Consider the following 16,343-nt stretch of genomic DNA (forward strand, 5'->3'; position numbering starts at 1 on the left):
GCCGCCCACCCAAAGAATCAGTCAAAATCCAATGTAGTAATCAACGGGTTTTATTTTCCTAGAACTGAAATCGTCTACGGTTTTCAGAGCTAAAGTCCCAAAGCTACAGTCAGCAATTTTTCATCAGAGCCCAAGGGGGGGGTGGGGGTGGGGGAGACAGGAGACGGGAGAGAGGCGTAGAGGCCGCTACAGAGGCTGGGCAAGGGCACTTATTCCCCTGTCCTCCCAGTGGGTTTCAGATCTGGTGACAACGCTGAGGAGACCAGGTGAGGGACGTGATGGGAACGGACACCAGAAGGAACACCAAAGCCCCAGCTACAAAAAGAAAAGTCATCAAACCCCAAATAGAAGGGAAGCCTCCCGGTGCACCTCATAAGTGGGGGCAAGAGAGGGGAAGGAGCCGGGGGTGGGGGTGGCACACAAAGGGATAGGGGTCTTTAAAATTTTTTTTTTGTAATTTTCTTTTATTAAAAACATCTCCTAAAAAATGTGTCTTTTCCTTTATGTCTGGGTGACATATGTGACTGTAGGATGGCCTTGAGCACTGTGGGGAGAGGGAAAAGGGCAGCTAAGGGGTCTCCCCAGGGCATCCTATCTCTGGCCAGAGATCAGAGGTGGACAGACGCTCCTCAAGGCTCCCACCCTAGCTGGGTGAAGCCAACCCTCTGGACCTCAGGTCCTCGGCCCAGCAACTTGGAAACCCCCAAATCTTCTGACGATCATCTGTGACTCCCAGAACTCCTGGGGTCAGCAAAAGGAAGGTTGGATGTTGCCCATCATCAAGGGTTTATGGAAGGGAGCCCCTCCCCTACAAGCTGTCCCACTTCCCCGGAATCTAGGGGGCTGAGAGAACAGGTACGGGAGGAGGGGACAGGAGCGCACGAAGATGCCATCTTCCTGCCGACCCCCCACCCCTACTTGAGGATCGCCCGTCTCAGGCCCAGAAGCCTACCCTGCTGTTTTATTCTCCATCCCTTCCAGTCCTACCCCCGATGCCAGCTAATCCAGAGGTCCAGAATGCTGGGGGGGGGGGGGGGGGGGGCAGGAAGGTGTCAGGAGGTGGAAACCACCAGTCCAGGCCCCAACAGATACCCTGGGAAACGGCTCCAGGCAGGGAGGGACACAATGGCCTCATTGCAGCCCACGAAGCAGAACACATGGCCCTGACTCAGATCACAGGGGTGTGGGGATCTGGAGGCAAGGGCCAGGTGGCCTGCCCCATCCAGGTCAATCTCCAGGGGCTGGGCTTGGAGTGGGGAGAGTTAAGTGGCAGAGGAGGGCGGGGCGGGGTGGGGTTCCCAGTTTGCAGGCCATGGCCAGTTTCCCCAGTAGCACCCAGACAGCAGCAGGAACGGGGCAGGGGCTCCTCTTGAAACATTGGTGGCTACAGGCTGCGGGGGGAGGGTTGGAGGGGAGAAGGGTTATGGGTGTGGCCTTGGGCTGGCCACACCCCAGCCAGTGTCCACTGTCCTGGGAGAGCCCACCCTGCCTCCGTGGCAGGACCCCCCTCCTCCTCCACAGGTGGCTGGTCAACCCCCAAGCCCAGCTGCCTCAGAGCAGGGGGCTCCCTCACCTCTCACGATCTCTGATGCCTGGGGCCTCAGAATCTTCCTTGGCAGCCTCTTCCTCCTCTAACTCCTCATCTTCCTCCTGAGGAAGCCCCCGGCCAGAGCCGGGCTCAGAGGGGGTACGGTTCTTCTCCACCTCCACAGGGAGGGGCCTCTCAGCCTCCAAGGGGGCTACTTCCTTCTCCTCCCCTTCGGGGTCTTCTGTCTCCTTGGGACGTTTTGGGGAGTCCTAGGTAGGGTTGGCAGAGACGAGGCGGGCTGAGGCCAAGGAGTGGGGGTGCCAGCCACCCACCCACCTGTGCCCCTCTTCCACAGAGACGCTTTCCTTGACATACCCACAACCCCCTTCCCCAGGCCTCTGCCGCTGAAGGGTCTCCTGTGCCCCAGCTTCTTGGCAAGGGACCCCCAGACTACGGGCCGGCCCGCCCCAGACTGCAGGGTCTCTGGAGTAGCAGCTGGCTTCCCTGGGACCCAGGCGGGGATCAGTTACCTCCAGCAGGTCCCCCGCTCTCCTCTTCAGCGCCCCCTTCTCGTTCTTCTCCTTGGCCGGCTCATCGATGACCAGCTTCCCTTCCTCATCGCTGCTACCCTCTGCACTCCCCTTCTTGTCGCCATCACCCTCCGTGGCTTCGGGCTCGGGCTCGGGCTCATCCACAGAGCTCTTCTTGGGGGCAGACTGCGCGCGGAGACAGCAGAGGCTGAGTGGCACCTGCGTGGCCTGTGGGGGCCCCTCCCCAGACCCGCCCTCGGCCACTCGCTCCTTCCTTCTCCCGCCTCGCCCCCGCCCCCCCCCCAGGTGCCCAGTCTCACGAGTGATTTGAGACCCACCTCTGTCGGATTAGCCCCGGGCTAAACCCACTGGCCGGGCAGGCAGGGCTCTGTGCAGGAGGGGGGAGGGCTGGAGCAGGAGGCAAAACCTCGGGTCAACTTCTCCCAAAGGGAGCTGGGACCCTTTCCCCGCCGACCCCCGCCCCCCACCCTCCCGCCTCATCCTGCCCGGCTCACGAGCACCTCCTCCTGGAAGCCTTCGTGGAAAGAGTTGAGGCCAAGTCCTACACTCACACCGGGTCCCTTAAAGGGCTGTCCCCACTTACCGCCTCTGTCCTGTCCTTGCCCCCCAGGCCACTGTCTAAATAGCACACTGATACCACACGCCTCCCCCGACCCCAGCCCCTCCTGCAGGGCCCCCCCCACCCCCACCCCAGGAGCTCCTGCCCCCCCCCCGAAAGGCCTGGTTTCTCAGTCCTGAAAGCTAAGCATCCCACGTGGGCCCGGGTTCCAAATGAGCCGGCGGCCACACCTGCTTTCCAGGGGGTCTTTGGGGCCGCTGGCTGCTCACCTGGTAGCCCGAGGCCTTGACAGTAGGGTTGTTCTCGATCTCCCACAGCCCCTCGCTGAACCCTTTCCTCTTGTTGGGCTTGCCAAACTTCTCCTTGGACTCTTCGTAAGGGAAGAGGTCTTTGGGACCCAGGAATGCCCTGGGGAGAGAGGGGAGACTGTGCTCTGGAGCCCTCCCCGCCTGAGCCGCGGGGAAGGGGCGCCGACACCACCTGTGGCCCACAGCGCTCCGCCCGTGGCCCTCCCCACCTCTGGCCCCTCACTCACGTCTCATGGGTCCCGAAAAAAAAGACTTGGTACTTGTTGGCTGTCGACTTCACGGCGGCCTCGGGCATCTCGTCAATCTGGGAGCAAGATGAGGAAAGGTGAGTGTGAGCGGAGTCCTAAGGTCACAACCTGGGGCCGAGGTTGGCCTCCAGGACATATCTGTGTAACAGCCGACGGAGAGGGGCCCAAGACGTCACCGAGGTGGCTTCTGAACCCTTTTTAGAGGTGGCACTTTGTTCAAAGTCAGACAGCAGGCCCAGCAGAAACCTGGGGTTGGCCCCCTCTCCTCAAGCCCGACGGCACCGTTCCACCTGCCCACAAGCCCACGTCCCGGCCAGCGCCGGTGGTCACCTCTTCCCCCGGGCTCTCGGCCTCCACCCTCACGGGACTGCAGCCTGCCTACGACGCACCGGGCCCAGGGCAGCCAGAGTGGCCTTCCAAGCGCAGCACTTCGCCCCTGCTGAGACCTTCCCAAGTCTGCTCGTGATCAGAGCCCCCCGTACACCTCTTCCTGAGGAGGCCATACTCCCAGGGCTGCCACCGATATCTGTCTGGCCTTGGGCGACTTACTGAACTGAACTGCCTTCTACCTCAGTTTCCTCCTCTGTAAACGGAGAGAGTCACAGAACTCAAGCCGCAGGGATTAAATGCGGTTTGCCCCACGTGCACTAGCTCTCCTCCTTGGCCACTGGCTGCCCTCCCCCTCTCTGCTGTGGCCACCCTGGTCTCTGCTCTCCCACACTCACTAACTCTTGGCGAGCCCTCCAACCGCAGCCCCGCATGGCTTCCTCCGGAGGGCGCCCCCACCCCTCCTGGCCCAGCTGGCCCCCCACAGAAGCCTCAGCACCTCTCCTTCAGAGGGCCGGTGCCATGGTTACCCACATCAACATCTGAGCAACGCCCATGTGGACTCTCTGGCCTGCACCTGCCCCGAGACCGGACAGCAGGAGCCCAGCAAACAGTAGGCTCACGGGAAGATCTGCTGAATGAATCCACGAGACAGATAAAGGCCACTGCTCTGGTTACCGTGGAGGCGCAAGACCAAGGGGCTGCCTATTCAACAACCCCCCCACCCCAGGGAGCAACCCCAAAAGCTTCTGGGGAACACTTTGGAAAGCCTCTTGATATAGTCAGACACTCTCATTTTACAGATGAGGAAATTGAGGTCCCCCCCCCCCAAACGACATAAGTTAGTGAGGGTCCCAGAGTTGGTCTCCTGCCACGTCCTGGGGGCACGAGGAGGAAAAGGTGCAGAGATCTGGGGTCAGAGGAAACGCACAGGCAGTGGCCCCAACAGCCTCCCCAGATCAGGCCAGGAGAGCCCAGGCCAAGCGAGCTGGGGGTGGGGGGACTACAACTCCCAGCAACACTTGCAGCAGCCGCCTCGGCTGCCTGGCTTCCCGCCGGACACGGGCCAGGTGGCCATGTTGACTGGGCCCCACGCGCATTTAGGACAGAGACAGACAGCCTGAGGCATCGATTAACACCACCAGGACTGGGACACAGTGTCTGACCTGGGGGCCTGGGGACACAGGGAGGCGGGGTGCCGAGAAGGCGCGGAGACACACCCAGGAGGGGGCGGAGCCCCGGGCAGGGAACGGAGGGGCGCCGGGCTCCAGGCACGGAGTCTTCAGGTTCCTGGGCACCTCCCCCCTCGTCCTGTGGCCTCTGGGGACAGAAGTCCAGCCCCTCCCCTCAGGAAAGCCCAGCACCAACTGGGCCCTCCCCATGACCAGGAGATTGGGGTGTGATAGCAGGGGGTGGAAAGGCACGCAGTTCCCCCCCCACAAACAGGATCCCCATCGCCATGACAACCCACCCCGCCCCCGGGGCCACTCAGCAACCAGGAATGTGACCACCCCTCCCCCCACTCTGGATTGGGGAGGAGGGGACACGAACACACCCCACCCCCCACCCCCACCCCTGAGCCTGGAGTCTGGCACCTGGGTCCCCGGCCTGCTGGAAACCGCAGCTAACGCTGGAGGGCCCAGGCCCTTCTCGGGAAGCCAGGCCTGGGGTGCGGGAGGAGGAGGAGCCAGTCTTCGGCCAGGACACCTGGGTCTTGTGACCAGCTGGCTCCCCACCCTCCTCTCAGAGGGGGGCGAGGCAAAAAAAAAAAAAAAGAGAGAGACTCCAGGGCTTAGAGGTCCCAGGAGACGTGCACAATAGCACGAACCCTCCCCTAGGCCTCTTCTCCACCCATCTGGACCCCAGGACCCAGGGCAGGGGTGGGGGGCAAGAGGGCCTTCCTGGGGGTGCAACAGGGAACCTCGTGCTCGGGGCTCACACCTGAGCCAGGGCCTCAAGGCGCAAGAAGGGTGAAAGGGAAGAAACTGAGGCTCAGGAGAGGGGGTGGGGTGAAGGAAGGGTCAGACAGGAGGGGACAGGAAGCTCTCTCCAGGAGCACAGCCCTCAAAGCGCTGCCCCCACAGGGCTTTCCCATGTAAAGTGAACTCCCAGGCAGCTGAGCGGTGTGACAGGGGACCCAGGAGGCCACCAGCTGCCCAGCCTCAGGGGCGGAGGAGAAACAAAAGAATGGATGAGAATTAAAAATAGAACCACACGCCAGATACACCCGCCCTGCTGACGTCTAGCCAAATAAAGGGTGGTGGGTATGGAGTTCAGAGGGAAGCCAGGGGCCTTCGACCCCAAAAGGGTCACCCTGCTCCCGGCCTCACCTTGACGGTGGTACCTGTGGGGGAAGCGCCAGGACAAGTGGGCTGTTTTCACTCAGTGGAATCCTCAACCCCTCACCTCAAAAAGGGGAAAAGTCCCTTCCATCCTTCAAGCTACAAAGGAAACCTCGTTTCTTGCATTTCAAAGTGAAGGGCAGTTCTTTCCTGCGTATGGAGCACGTGGGGTCTCAAGAGAGGCCTGTACCCCCAATACAGACATATGTCTCCCAGGCGGTGCCTTTATATCCAGACTGTGACTCACAACAAGTGAGTCAAGGGTAAGCGGGGCAGGGTGGGGCCGAACCAGTGCTAGGGACCCTGCCGCACCCCCTCTACTGGTCAACGGGGGAGGGGGGGTCTGCTACTTCTCAGCCATTCCAGAAATCCAGGCAGGTTAATTCTCCCAGGCGGGGGCCCATCCACTCCAGGCCCAACCCTCTGCATGTGCCTGGCTCCATCAGACAGACCCGAGGGCAGGAAAAGCTGCCCCCCTGCCCCCAGGGCTCATGGCCACTCGCTGAAGCCTGATGAGGGACCCCAGGTGAGGAATGGGGGAGGAGACTGAACACTTCTCCCCAGTCTCGGACCAAAGCCAAGCCGGGGACCGCCTGTCCACACGTAGGAAGACAGCAGGGAAGGCTAAGGCACACTGACTGCCAGCCAGGGTTCTGACCACCACACCCAGAGCCGAGCCCGGCCTGACCCAGGAACCGGAAAATCTGGGGCAGGAGACAGTTGGGGCCGGGAAAGTGTGGCAAGCCCAAGAGGCAGAAAAGAGAAGGTGGTGCCTGGACGTGGGGGAGGGAGGAAAGCTGGGTGAGGCCCTGTGGCTGCTCAGGTTTTCTGGGATTGTGAAACAGGAAGCAGAGACAGGAGGAAGGAACCTGGGGGGGTGGGGGGGAATCCCAGAGTCTTGAAGGTTCGTTGTTAAATGCTTGGAGATTCCCCCCAAGAAGTCAAGCCGAAGGAAGAGGGGAAGGAGAAGGTTAAGATGTTGTGTAGCACTGCAATCGGGACAGGTCTTGCCAACCACGTGGCCCCTCCGGCTGGCTGGGCTCTCCAGTCCCACCCAGTCAGCCGTCCTCCCCAGAAGCAGGGGCTGAGGAAGGAAAACCCACTCAGCGGCCTCCACCTGGCCATCCACGAGGCCCCCTTACTCCTCTTCGGTCTCAGGAAAGGCCAGGCCCCTTCACTCTGCCCCTCTAGGGGCTAAGACAGCATCCACGCGTGGAGAGGAGACCCAGATTTGTCAGCTCTTTTGGCATCCCAGAAGGATCTATGCGGGAGATAAGAGCCTTGGGTGCACCGATCCCCAGATGTCAATCGAAAGCTGGAGCACAGGCAGAGGGTGGCACCCTCCCTATCTCTTGGAGATCCAGTCTGACCTCCCCTCCCCAAGCCTCACTCTATCTAAAAGGTCCAGGCCTCAACAGGAAGGCACTGCCCCCTGGTCCCGCCCTTCTGTCCTGGAGGCCGAGGAAGGATGAAGACAAGACTAAATGGCATCCCCAGTCCCAAGGGCGGCCTCACCCTAAAGGCCACCAGAAACCTGAAGGTCTACCTCATAGGGGCCAATGTGGGCCCGTCTGTGTCCCCCTCACTGTTTTCTCTTTCCTGATCCAGAAGGAGTTCCCTGCAACCCACATTCCAGCTGCACGGCTTCCCTGGGGCCTGGCCCAGCCTCCAGACTTTGTCCCACCCCCCCCCACCCCCCAGGAGGTAGGAGCCGCAGCAGAGACCTGGGTTCAGTTCTTGCCCTGCCCAACAGGGCCTTGGCATCTGGGCCAAGAAGCCGGACGGATCAAAGGTACAGAGTAAAGTACACAAGTGCTCACAGGCCACATACCCCAACACACACGCAAGGCTGTCTGCGGCTGCTTCCTCACAACCCCCCTAACCCCCAGCCCAGGCACTTAGAAGGCCCTGGAAGCTGAGAGAGGCCCTCGTTTCCAGTCCAGTGTCCGGACATCTAGAAGTTTCAGGGAACAGGGAGCTCAAAGCATACGGTTAAGGTTAAGCATACTCCTCGAAGAGGGTACAGGGTGAGGAAGGGACTCCTGGGTTTTCTGAGTGGCCCCAAAGTTGGCCTGGCCCTCTGAACAGGACCCGGCAGAGCCTGGGGCAACTTCCCAGGCTCCAAGCAGGGTCGGGCCAGATAAAGACACAGACTCACGTGGAGAACGGTAACCTAAAGCCTGGAAGCAGTTCCGCACTTGGCCCCCTGGCTTAGAAAGCTCCCTCCTCCCACTGCCCTCGGCCCTATTTCACTGCCCAGAGTCCTAACTCCAGGGCACAGGGTCACGACTGCACCCAATTGCAAAGGCCTCTCCAGACCAACTTGGAAGTTGCCAGAGGCGCTGCCCCCTGTAACACCCCCAAACTCCTCCAGCAACCTCCCCTCCCTCCTTCCCTCCTTGAGCTGTCCCAGTCCTTAGGGGAAACCTGAGGAACACAGCAGGTTGGGCTTCTGGGCCCCACCCTCCCACCTGGCCAGGTGCTGGGGTGGGGGTGGGGGGCAGGCCCTCAAGTTGGCGGGCTCAGTCAACCACATGGCACACTGGGCCGTTGCGGCGGGAGGCTCCTATCTAAGGGGAGAAGCAGCTGGGGCCCCCCCACCTCCAGGAACGGGCAGCCTGGACTGGACCTGCCGGCCTCCCAGGGGCCCTGCCACCCTCAGCCCCCAATTTGAGCTGGCAGCATATGGAGGGCTATTTTTGTGGGGCTGAGCAGCGAAGGGTTCTGGCAACTAATTTCCGAGCCAAGTAGATCCCCTCTCACGCCGCCCCCAAACATTCCTCGACCCTCCCAACTTCAGACCTCTCGCGGCCGCCCCAAACCAAAGTTTTCCAGAAGCGAACTCCGCCTCCGCAGATCCCTCCCCGGGCTGGGACCCTCCCGCTACCTTCTCGCTCCTAGCAGGGTCTGAGCGGGGGCAGCGATCGGGGAGGGCAGCGGGGGTCTCTAAGCGGGTCCCGGGGCGCCCGGGAGGGGTTCCCGACGGCCCCAGCCCAGGCCGCGCGCCCCGCGCCGCCGCGCTCGGGGGGGGGGGAGGGGGGGGGCCGCGCGGACGCCGCGCTCGCCGGGGCCCCCGCCCCCACCATTATGTAACCGGCGGGGGGCGAGGAGGCGCTCGCAGCGAGCCGGGGACTCGGCCGCCCCCCGCCCGCGCCCCTCCGCGCGCGGCGCCCGCGTCCTCCCGAGTGTTACGCAACCCAGCCCGGGGCCGGGGCGGCGGGCCGCGCTGCTCACCCGGGCCGGCCAGTGCGGGTAGCCCTTCATCTTGGCGAACACCAGGTCCCCGCACTTGTACTCCTTCTGCCGGTTGGAGCGCGACATGGCGGGGCTCCGGGCGCCCCGGGCTCCGCGCCGCGCCGGCGAGCGTGAGCCCAAGTTTGCGCGCGCGGCGGTGGCGGCGCCGCTGCGCTCCGGCCCTCGAGCGGCCCCCGCCTCGATGGCGGCCCCCGGCCCCAGCTCCGGCGCGGCCACGGCTGTGCGCCCGCGCCGCTCGGACGGGGCGGGCGCGGATGCGGCGGCGCGGTGCTGCGCGCTCGTGCGGTTGTTTGTGTTTGAAATTCAATTGCTCCCTCCTCGGCGCGAGGCCTCTTCCTCCTCCCCCGCCGGCCCCCTCCCCCTCCTCCCCCGCTCCCCTCCCCCTCCCGCGCCGGTTCGATGCGCGCGGCGCTCGGCGCCCCGGGCCTGCCGCGGCCCGACGCCCAACCCGGGGCCGCCCGGCGGCGCGCGGCGGCACAGGCCTGAGGAGCCGAGCGCCGAGCTCGCCGAGCGGGCTTTGTGTGCAGCTGTCGGGGGGCGCCCGCCCGCACGCCGGCCGGGAGGAGTTGGCGCCCGGCTGGACGGAGCGGCCTGGCGCCCCTCCCCTGGCCCGGGGGCGCTGGCTCGCGGGGCCCGACGCGGCCGCGGGGGCCCGTGTGGGTCCCTGCCCTGAGCCCCCAGTGCGCGCCGGGCGCCGACGTGCGGATCGCCGGGGGTCCGAACGGCGGGCTGTGCGCCCCGCAGCGGCCTCGGCTGAGGGGCGAGGCTCCAGTTTGGAAGCCGGGAGGTGTCCGAGGGCTTGGGGTACAAAGCGGCCACGTTCTGGGTGCTGCTTCCTGGCAAAAGCGATCTGGGCTCCGCCGCCAGCTCAGCCCGCAGAGACGAGCCCTGTTCTCGCGGGGAAGAGACCGTACAATGCCAGTAAATCCCAGACCATCAGTAAACCAAGCCGTGAGGCTTGGGGAGCAGGGCACTGCTTCTTGCGGGGGTGGGTGGGTGGGGGGGCGGCGGGGGGGGGGCGGGTACTGGGGAAGACTCTTTGAAGGCTTCCCAAAGTTGATGACTCGGATCTGGGTCTCCCAAGAGTGATTTTGCCGGATTCCAGAGACGACATCGTAGCCTAGGTTCTGTGATCACAAGTGGTAGAACCAACCCTTGAACTCGGGTCTCTCCCTCCCCGTTAAGCCAAACGGGACTCCTGTCATTACTTCTTGGATTTGCTGTCACCGTCGATCTTGGATTCGCTCAAATCCAGACACCTGTGTGGTCTCAGATAAGCTAACTTGGATCTCTTACCGCACTTCCAGATCCTTAACATCTTGCAACCAGATATTCTGGATTTGAATAGGTGAAATAAGCGTGCTTTTCTTCGCACAAGTTTCCTGATCCGACCTCAAAGCATATGCAAGATCTCCCTGCAAAGAAGCGCAGAAGGCCCACGTCCACGTGCCTTCCTCCCGAGAACCCGGATCCCTTTCTTGCACTTTCCTCAGTCAGTTTCCTCAACTGTGAGGTGGGATAACATTCTGCCCTGACACCGTCTGAGGCATGGGGTGGCTACTTATTAGCGGAGGCCTGCGGCTGTTACAGCGTCCTTCCTATCAGCCCGCTGTCCCTACACACGACCTCCTTACGGCAATGCGTGTTACAAGTTTTGCCTTTATAACAGTGTGGCCTCCCGGCATAATTCCCCCTTGGGATAGGAGTCCCTCCGGCCCTGTCCCAGGCGCTGCTGGCACAGAGGGCCACTCTTGTTGCGATGCGTGGCCCCAGCCTCCGCGCGGACTTGTCGATTTGTTTCAAAAGCAGATCCAAACTTGTTGCAACAGAGCAGCTAGACTCCAGTTGGTGTTTACTTTGCAAAGCATTCCAGTCTGAAATGTCAGTGTGATAGTCCACATTCTGTCAGGCTAATGCTTTTGTTTGTTCTTATTGTTGTTAGCCCAGAGTCTTGTCACAAGTTTTTGAAGATGTTTCGGAAAGCCCTGTGTCACAACACGCTTCCTTGAAGCGTCCGGGCCAGTTGTTGTAAATGTGCAGAGTTTGAGGGCAACAAGCATGTTTTAAACTGTTTGACGATGTCGTGTAGCCCAGTTCGTTAAAACCAAGAGCTCTATCCATTTCTCCACTTTGTTGCATCTTAATAGCCTGTTGGGAGGTGGCTGCCAGACTTCAGAATTCTCCAGCAGATCTCTTGGGCCCGGCATTGAGACCACCGTGCAGATCAAGGTTGAAAGGAAGCAACCAGGTTCCCTTTGTTGCCTTAAGCTCCCAGGCCTTGGTTGCAATTTAATATCCAAGTTCTCCTTACAATAACATCCTCAACCACCTCACAGCTGGCCCTAACAATGAGCCCAGAGCTGCAGAGGGTCAGTTACACGGGTGGCCAGGCATAAGCCGGCTTCCCGGGGGAGTCAGGTCTAACTCCTGCTCTGCAGACTTCAGTGTGCAAACGAATCTTTTGGGAATCCTCTCCAAGAGAGGATTCTAACTCGGTAGGCTTGGGGTGGCTGCATTTCTCACGACCCCCAAGGTGCTGATGCTTCTAGTTTGCATCACCATTTGAGGGGTAGGAGCTAAAATGCACAGGTCGCAGGACCCTAGATGCCCAGCCCCGCTTGGAACCGATTCACAAATGTCTCAGTGAAATCCTTTTGTGGAGGCTGGTGCCTGGTTCCACTTTTGTGTGAGAGGGAGGTCAGGACAGAAGTCAGGGGACTTGGGGCCCCACAGCAGAGAAGCCTGGGGGTGCAGAGCTAGCTCTAGGGTTCCGAGGCCAAGTCTCTGGACCTTGCTAGGTCAGGGGAGTGGTGGGATACTTAGTATCCACATCAGGAAGGGAGGGACCCAGGGAGGGAGGTGTGCAGCATGCTCTGTGCTGGGTGCTAGGGGAGTGGGCAGTGAGGTCTAGTAGAAACGACCTGGGTTTGCCTATTGGGGTAACTGGTTTGAATCCCGCTTTTGGCAAATGGCTTAGACAGAACTTCTAAACAAAATTCCCTTCCACTGTAACAATGCGATACAAATAGGGGCCCTTGGGTGGCTCCATTGGTTAAGTGTCCCATTTCGGTTCAGGTCATGATCTCACAGTTCATGGGTTCGAGCCCCGCGTCGGGCTCTGTGCTGACACCTCAGAGCCTGGAGCCTGCTTCCGATTCTGGGTCTCCCTCTCTCCTCTGCCCCTCCCCTTCTCACACTCTGTCTCTGTCTCTCTCTCAAAAGTAAATAAACATTAAATTTTGTTTTTACTGTGATACAAATAGCTACCTTATGGGGTGTCCTGAAGTGAAAAGATTTGCCTCTATGAAAACCTCAGATGCTTAATTGGTTCCAAGAAAAGTTTAGTTGCCTTCCTTTGAACGCCTAAGTTAGAGGTTCCGCTCCTGTGCTGGCTCTGTATGACCCCCTCCCCACCCCCTACCACCAGTTATATGCTCTGTAAAGTGGCGGAAGGGAAGGAAGATGGCTAGTTCAGACCAGGGTGGCTGTTTTTGTTTTTGTTTTTTGGGTTTTTTTTGTTGTTGTTGTTTGTTTTTTTTTTTTTTTTTGAGAGAAAGAGCACCAGCCGGGGAGAGGAGCAGAGGGAGAGAAAGAGAATTTTAAGCGGGCTCCATGCTGGGCTGGTCTCACAACGTTGAGATCATGACCTGAGCCGAAATCAAGAGTCGGATGCTTACCCAACTGAGCCCCCCAGGCACCCCTGGACCAGTGGTTTCCAAAACCATATCTGCATTGCCCCCCGACGCATGCCAGCCAATGTAAAGGCGGAAACGTGCATTTCTGCATGTTACCAAGAGTCCGAGTGGCCAAGTGACCTGGTCCCAGCACCCTCTCCAGCACCGCCACTCTAGGAGAGCTACCTAACCGCCAAGTCTCAGTTTGCACGTCTGTAAAGAGGGGTTGTGATGAGAGATGAATGAAGGAACGTATTTAAAGTGTTTGCGCAGAGCCTGGAACATAGTAAGTGCCTGATAAATGTGTTACCACGGTATTTATTGTTCTGTTAGATTCTCAGTGCTATGCACTTTGAGAAGATGGGCTCCCCTGCGCCCGGCTGCTCAGGCAACAGCATGTGCCTCTTAAAGCTGGCACCTGCCGCCGTGGGGGCCGCTTGGCTGGGCTCCAGTCCCAGCCCCACCGCTCACTCACTCACCGGTTACCCAGCCTTCCTGTGCCTCAACTCTCTCATCTGGGAAAGGGCTGACTAGAATCAGTTCATGTGTGTGCTCTGTGGAAATGCTTAGAACGGTGCCTGGTGCATGGTTGGCTGCTATGTGTTAGCCCTCAGCTGCTAGTACAATATTAGATATTTTTCTTAAAAAATGCATATGTTCTAACTCTTCTATAGGTATAATATCCTTCATAATAAAAATTTTTTTTTAAATTTTTTTTTTTCAACGTTTATTTATTTTTGGGACAGAGAGAGACAGAGCATGAATGGGGGAGGGGCAGAGAGAGAGGGAGACACAGAATCGAAAACAGGCTCCAGGCTCCGAGCCATCAGCCCAGAGCCTGACGCGGGGCTCGAACTCACGGACCGCGAGATCGTGACCTGGCTGAAGTCGGACGCTTAACCGACTGCGCCACCCAGGCGCCCCAAAAATTTTTTTTAATATTGATTTATTTTGGAGACAGTGCAAGCAGGGGAGGGAGGACAGAGGACCCAAACCGGGCTCTGTGCTGGCAGGCTGACAGCAGCGAGCCCGAAGTGGGGCTTGAACTCACGACATCATGACCTGAGCCGAAGTCGGATGCTCAACCGACTGAGCTACCCAGGTACCCCTAAAAAAATATTTTTTAAAAAGAGGGCTCTGAGCCTGGGTGGCTCAGTTGGTTGAGCGTCCGACTTCGGCTCAGGTCATGATCTCGCAGTTCGTGAGTTCGAGCCCCGCATCGGGCTCTGTGCTGACAGCTCGGAGCCTGGAGCCTGCTTTGGAATGTGTCTCCCTCTCTCTCTGTTCCTCCCCCACTCGCACCATCTCTCTCTCAAAAATAAATAACAATTTTAAAAATTAAAAAAAAATAAAAGAGGGCTCTGTTCTACAAAAAGTGAAACTCACTGGATTCGTTCTCTAGGACTGTGCTGTCCAATCTGTTGGACTCTTGAAACTTAAATTGTTTAATATTAAACACAATTAAATGCTCAGTTCCTCTGCCATTCAAACCACGTTTCAAACGCTTGGTAGCCTCACATGGCTCGTGGCCACCTATCAGACAGCACAGACATGAAACTTTTCTGTTATCACAGACCATTTGCTTGGACGGCACTGCTCCAAGGCAGTGACTTTCCACTTGGGCCGTACGTTAGTCACTTGAAGAATTAAAAAAAAATACCAGTGCAGGGGTGCCTCGCTGATCTCAGACCGTGTGTTCAAGCCTCACGTTGGGCATAGAACGTGCTTAAAAAACAACAACAAAAAAAACAGCTAATGCCTGGGCCCGAGTCCCCAGAATTTAGATTTAATTGGTTGACGGTGGGAGCCATTAAAGGGTTTGGGCAGGAGAGAAACATGAGCAGAGCTGAACTTCTAGAAGCTTCTAAAAAGGCCTGGGACTGCCAGGTCAGGGGAGAGGGTGCAGCTTGGCTGCTGCTGAGCGTGTGCCCGATAAGGGAAGGCCAAGGAGGCTCCCAGGCTTGTCTCCCGAGCACTGTGGTGACAACAGCTCCTCAGCTCTCGGGAGAGACGTGACATCTTCCAGGACAGGAGCGGGCAGAGCCCCTCGAGAGCGCCATGAGGCCCGCATCGCCGGTTTCAAAACTCAGTTTCGTTTTTTGGATAAGTAATTAATACACGTTTACGATACGAGACTTAGGAGGTAAAGAAGGTGCCTTTGAAGAAAGCGGTCTCCACGGTATCTCTATCTCCTAGCTGCCCCAGTTTTCTTCTTAGAGACGAAAATATGACCAATTTTGTATGTGTTCTTCCAGTCGTTTGCTATGTAAATTTGAAGCCAACACAAAGCGGATTCCTGCGCACAGATCTCAGCATCCCATATGCACCGTTCTGCGCTTTTAATTAAGTAGTTTACCGTGGGACCCCTTCCACGTCGGCCACAAAGGTCTGTCCCATTCACTGTGACGGCTGCGTGACAGTTCACGATTCCTCCTGTCGCGATGACTTCGCCAGTCCCCCGTTGGTGGACGTTCAGGTTCCTTCCTCCCTTGTGATAACACCAACCAACGATGCTGCAGCGAAGAAGCCTGTGTGCACGCCGTCCGCTCTGGGCGAAGGATCTCCAGGTTGCTCTGCAATTTGCAAACTGGAAGAGGGCACACGGCCGTCCACCGCTGTGGTGTTTGCCCACAAGTGGTTCTGGAAGTAACCTTGCTGCTTATCGCCAGAAGCGCCCAGATTGGATGGGCCACCCGCCGTTCTGTGCAGCCACAAACCCCCAGTGTGTCTGCTTTCCCCTAAGTCCCTGCGGCGTAAAGGAACGAGGTCTGGGGCCAGGGTCAGGGCCACAGAAGTGTCAGGGCCCCAATCATGTGTGGCCGCACGCCGCAGCCCTCTCTCACCTGGAGTGTGGCCTCTGGGACCCCAGGGACAGACGCCTGGGGAGGGGAGGAGCCTGGGAGGTGCTTGCTAAGGAGGGGTCAGGGCCCCTTCCTGCCCTGGTAAGATTGGGGCTCGCTCCCTGTCCCTCCCTCTCAGGGGAGAGAGAGCCGCCCTCCACTGGACAGCAGGATTAGCCCTACTGGAGGAGGCGGTGGTGGCTTCTACGGGGACAGATGGCAATCGGGTACTGAAAGGCCGTTTCTGCCACCACGCTGCCTATGGCCTGGGGCTTCATTCATTCCTTTGCCCCACGTAGTTCCTCGGGCATCGTTAGGTGTTGTGCCCGAAGGCAGGTGAATTTTGGGGGGAAAGGGCGGGTGTGGAAATGAGTAAGACAGGCGGCTGGGGTGGCCCTGGGTGCTGTCGTCACCCTCACGCACCTGACTTCGTGGTCCAGTATGGAAGCTTCCAGTTTTCTCCAAATGCACCCTCCCTCCTTTATTTTTCGGTGCGTTTCTTTGTTTTTTCAAAGTATTCATGCAAACCAACCTAAGATTGTGTCAAGACTATACAAAGAACACGTACAAATCAGTAAAGAGAAACAACCCAACTGAAAAATGGGCAAAATTCACGAATAACAATTTCACATAAGAACGAAATTACAGGGGCGCCTGGGGGGGGGCTCAGTGGGTTAAGCATCCGACTCTCCATCTCAGCTCAGGTCCTCA

The 16,343-nt window shown here is 59.0% G+C and overlaps 1 protein-coding gene across 4 annotated transcripts; it reads right to left on the minus strand.

Annotated features, from left to right (window-relative positions):
• Positions 1–34: 34 nt before the first annotated feature.
• On the minus strand, positions 35–9,469 carry HDGF (heparin binding growth factor). 4 transcript variants are annotated; one of them, XM_045454555.1, is made up of 6 exons: positions 9,098–9,469; positions 3,174–3,250; positions 2,908–3,046; positions 2,059–2,244; positions 1,574–1,797; positions 35–1,391 (listed from the first exon to the last, which is right to left on the minus strand). In XM_045454555.1, the coding sequence occupies exons 1-6, from the start codon at positions 9,182–9,184 to the stop codon at positions 1,385–1,387; spliced, it is 720 nt and encodes a 239-aa protein (XP_045310511.1). In that variant the 5' UTR covers positions 9,185–9,469; the 3' UTR covers positions 35–1,384. The 4 variants fall into 4 exon arrangements, with proteins under 4 accessions (XP_045310511.1, XP_045310513.1, XP_045310514.1 ...); XM_045454557.1 differs by lacking the exon at positions 9,098–9,469 and adding an exon at positions 8,751–8,887; XM_045454558.1 differs by lacking the exon at positions 9,098–9,469 and adding an exon at positions 8,132–8,237.
• Between the last annotated feature and the right edge of the window lie 6,874 nt (positions 9,470–16,343).

This window comes from Leopardus geoffroyi, chromosome C3 (genome assembly GCF_018350155.1).
Source record: "Leopardus geoffroyi isolate Oge1 chromosome C3, O.geoffroyi_Oge1_pat1.0, whole genome shotgun sequence".
Classification (NCBI taxonomy): domain Eukaryota; kingdom Metazoa; phylum Chordata; class Mammalia; order Carnivora; family Felidae; genus Leopardus; species Leopardus geoffroyi.

Bases quoted from the DNA above. Each gene is read 5' to 3' on its own strand.
- HDGF (XM_045454555.1), bottom strand. From the start codon at position 9,184: ATGTCGCGCTCCAACCGGCAGAAGGAGTACAAGTGCGGGGACCTGGTG. The intron at 3,251-9,097 runs GTGAGCAGCGCG...TCTTGCTCCCAG, and splicing joins ACCCGCACTGGCCGGCCCGG to ATTGACGAGATGCCCGAGGC. The intron at 3,047-3,173 runs GTGAGTGAGGGG...CTCTCTCCCCAG, and splicing joins TTTTTCGGGACCCATGAGAC to GGCATTCCTGGGTCCCAAAG.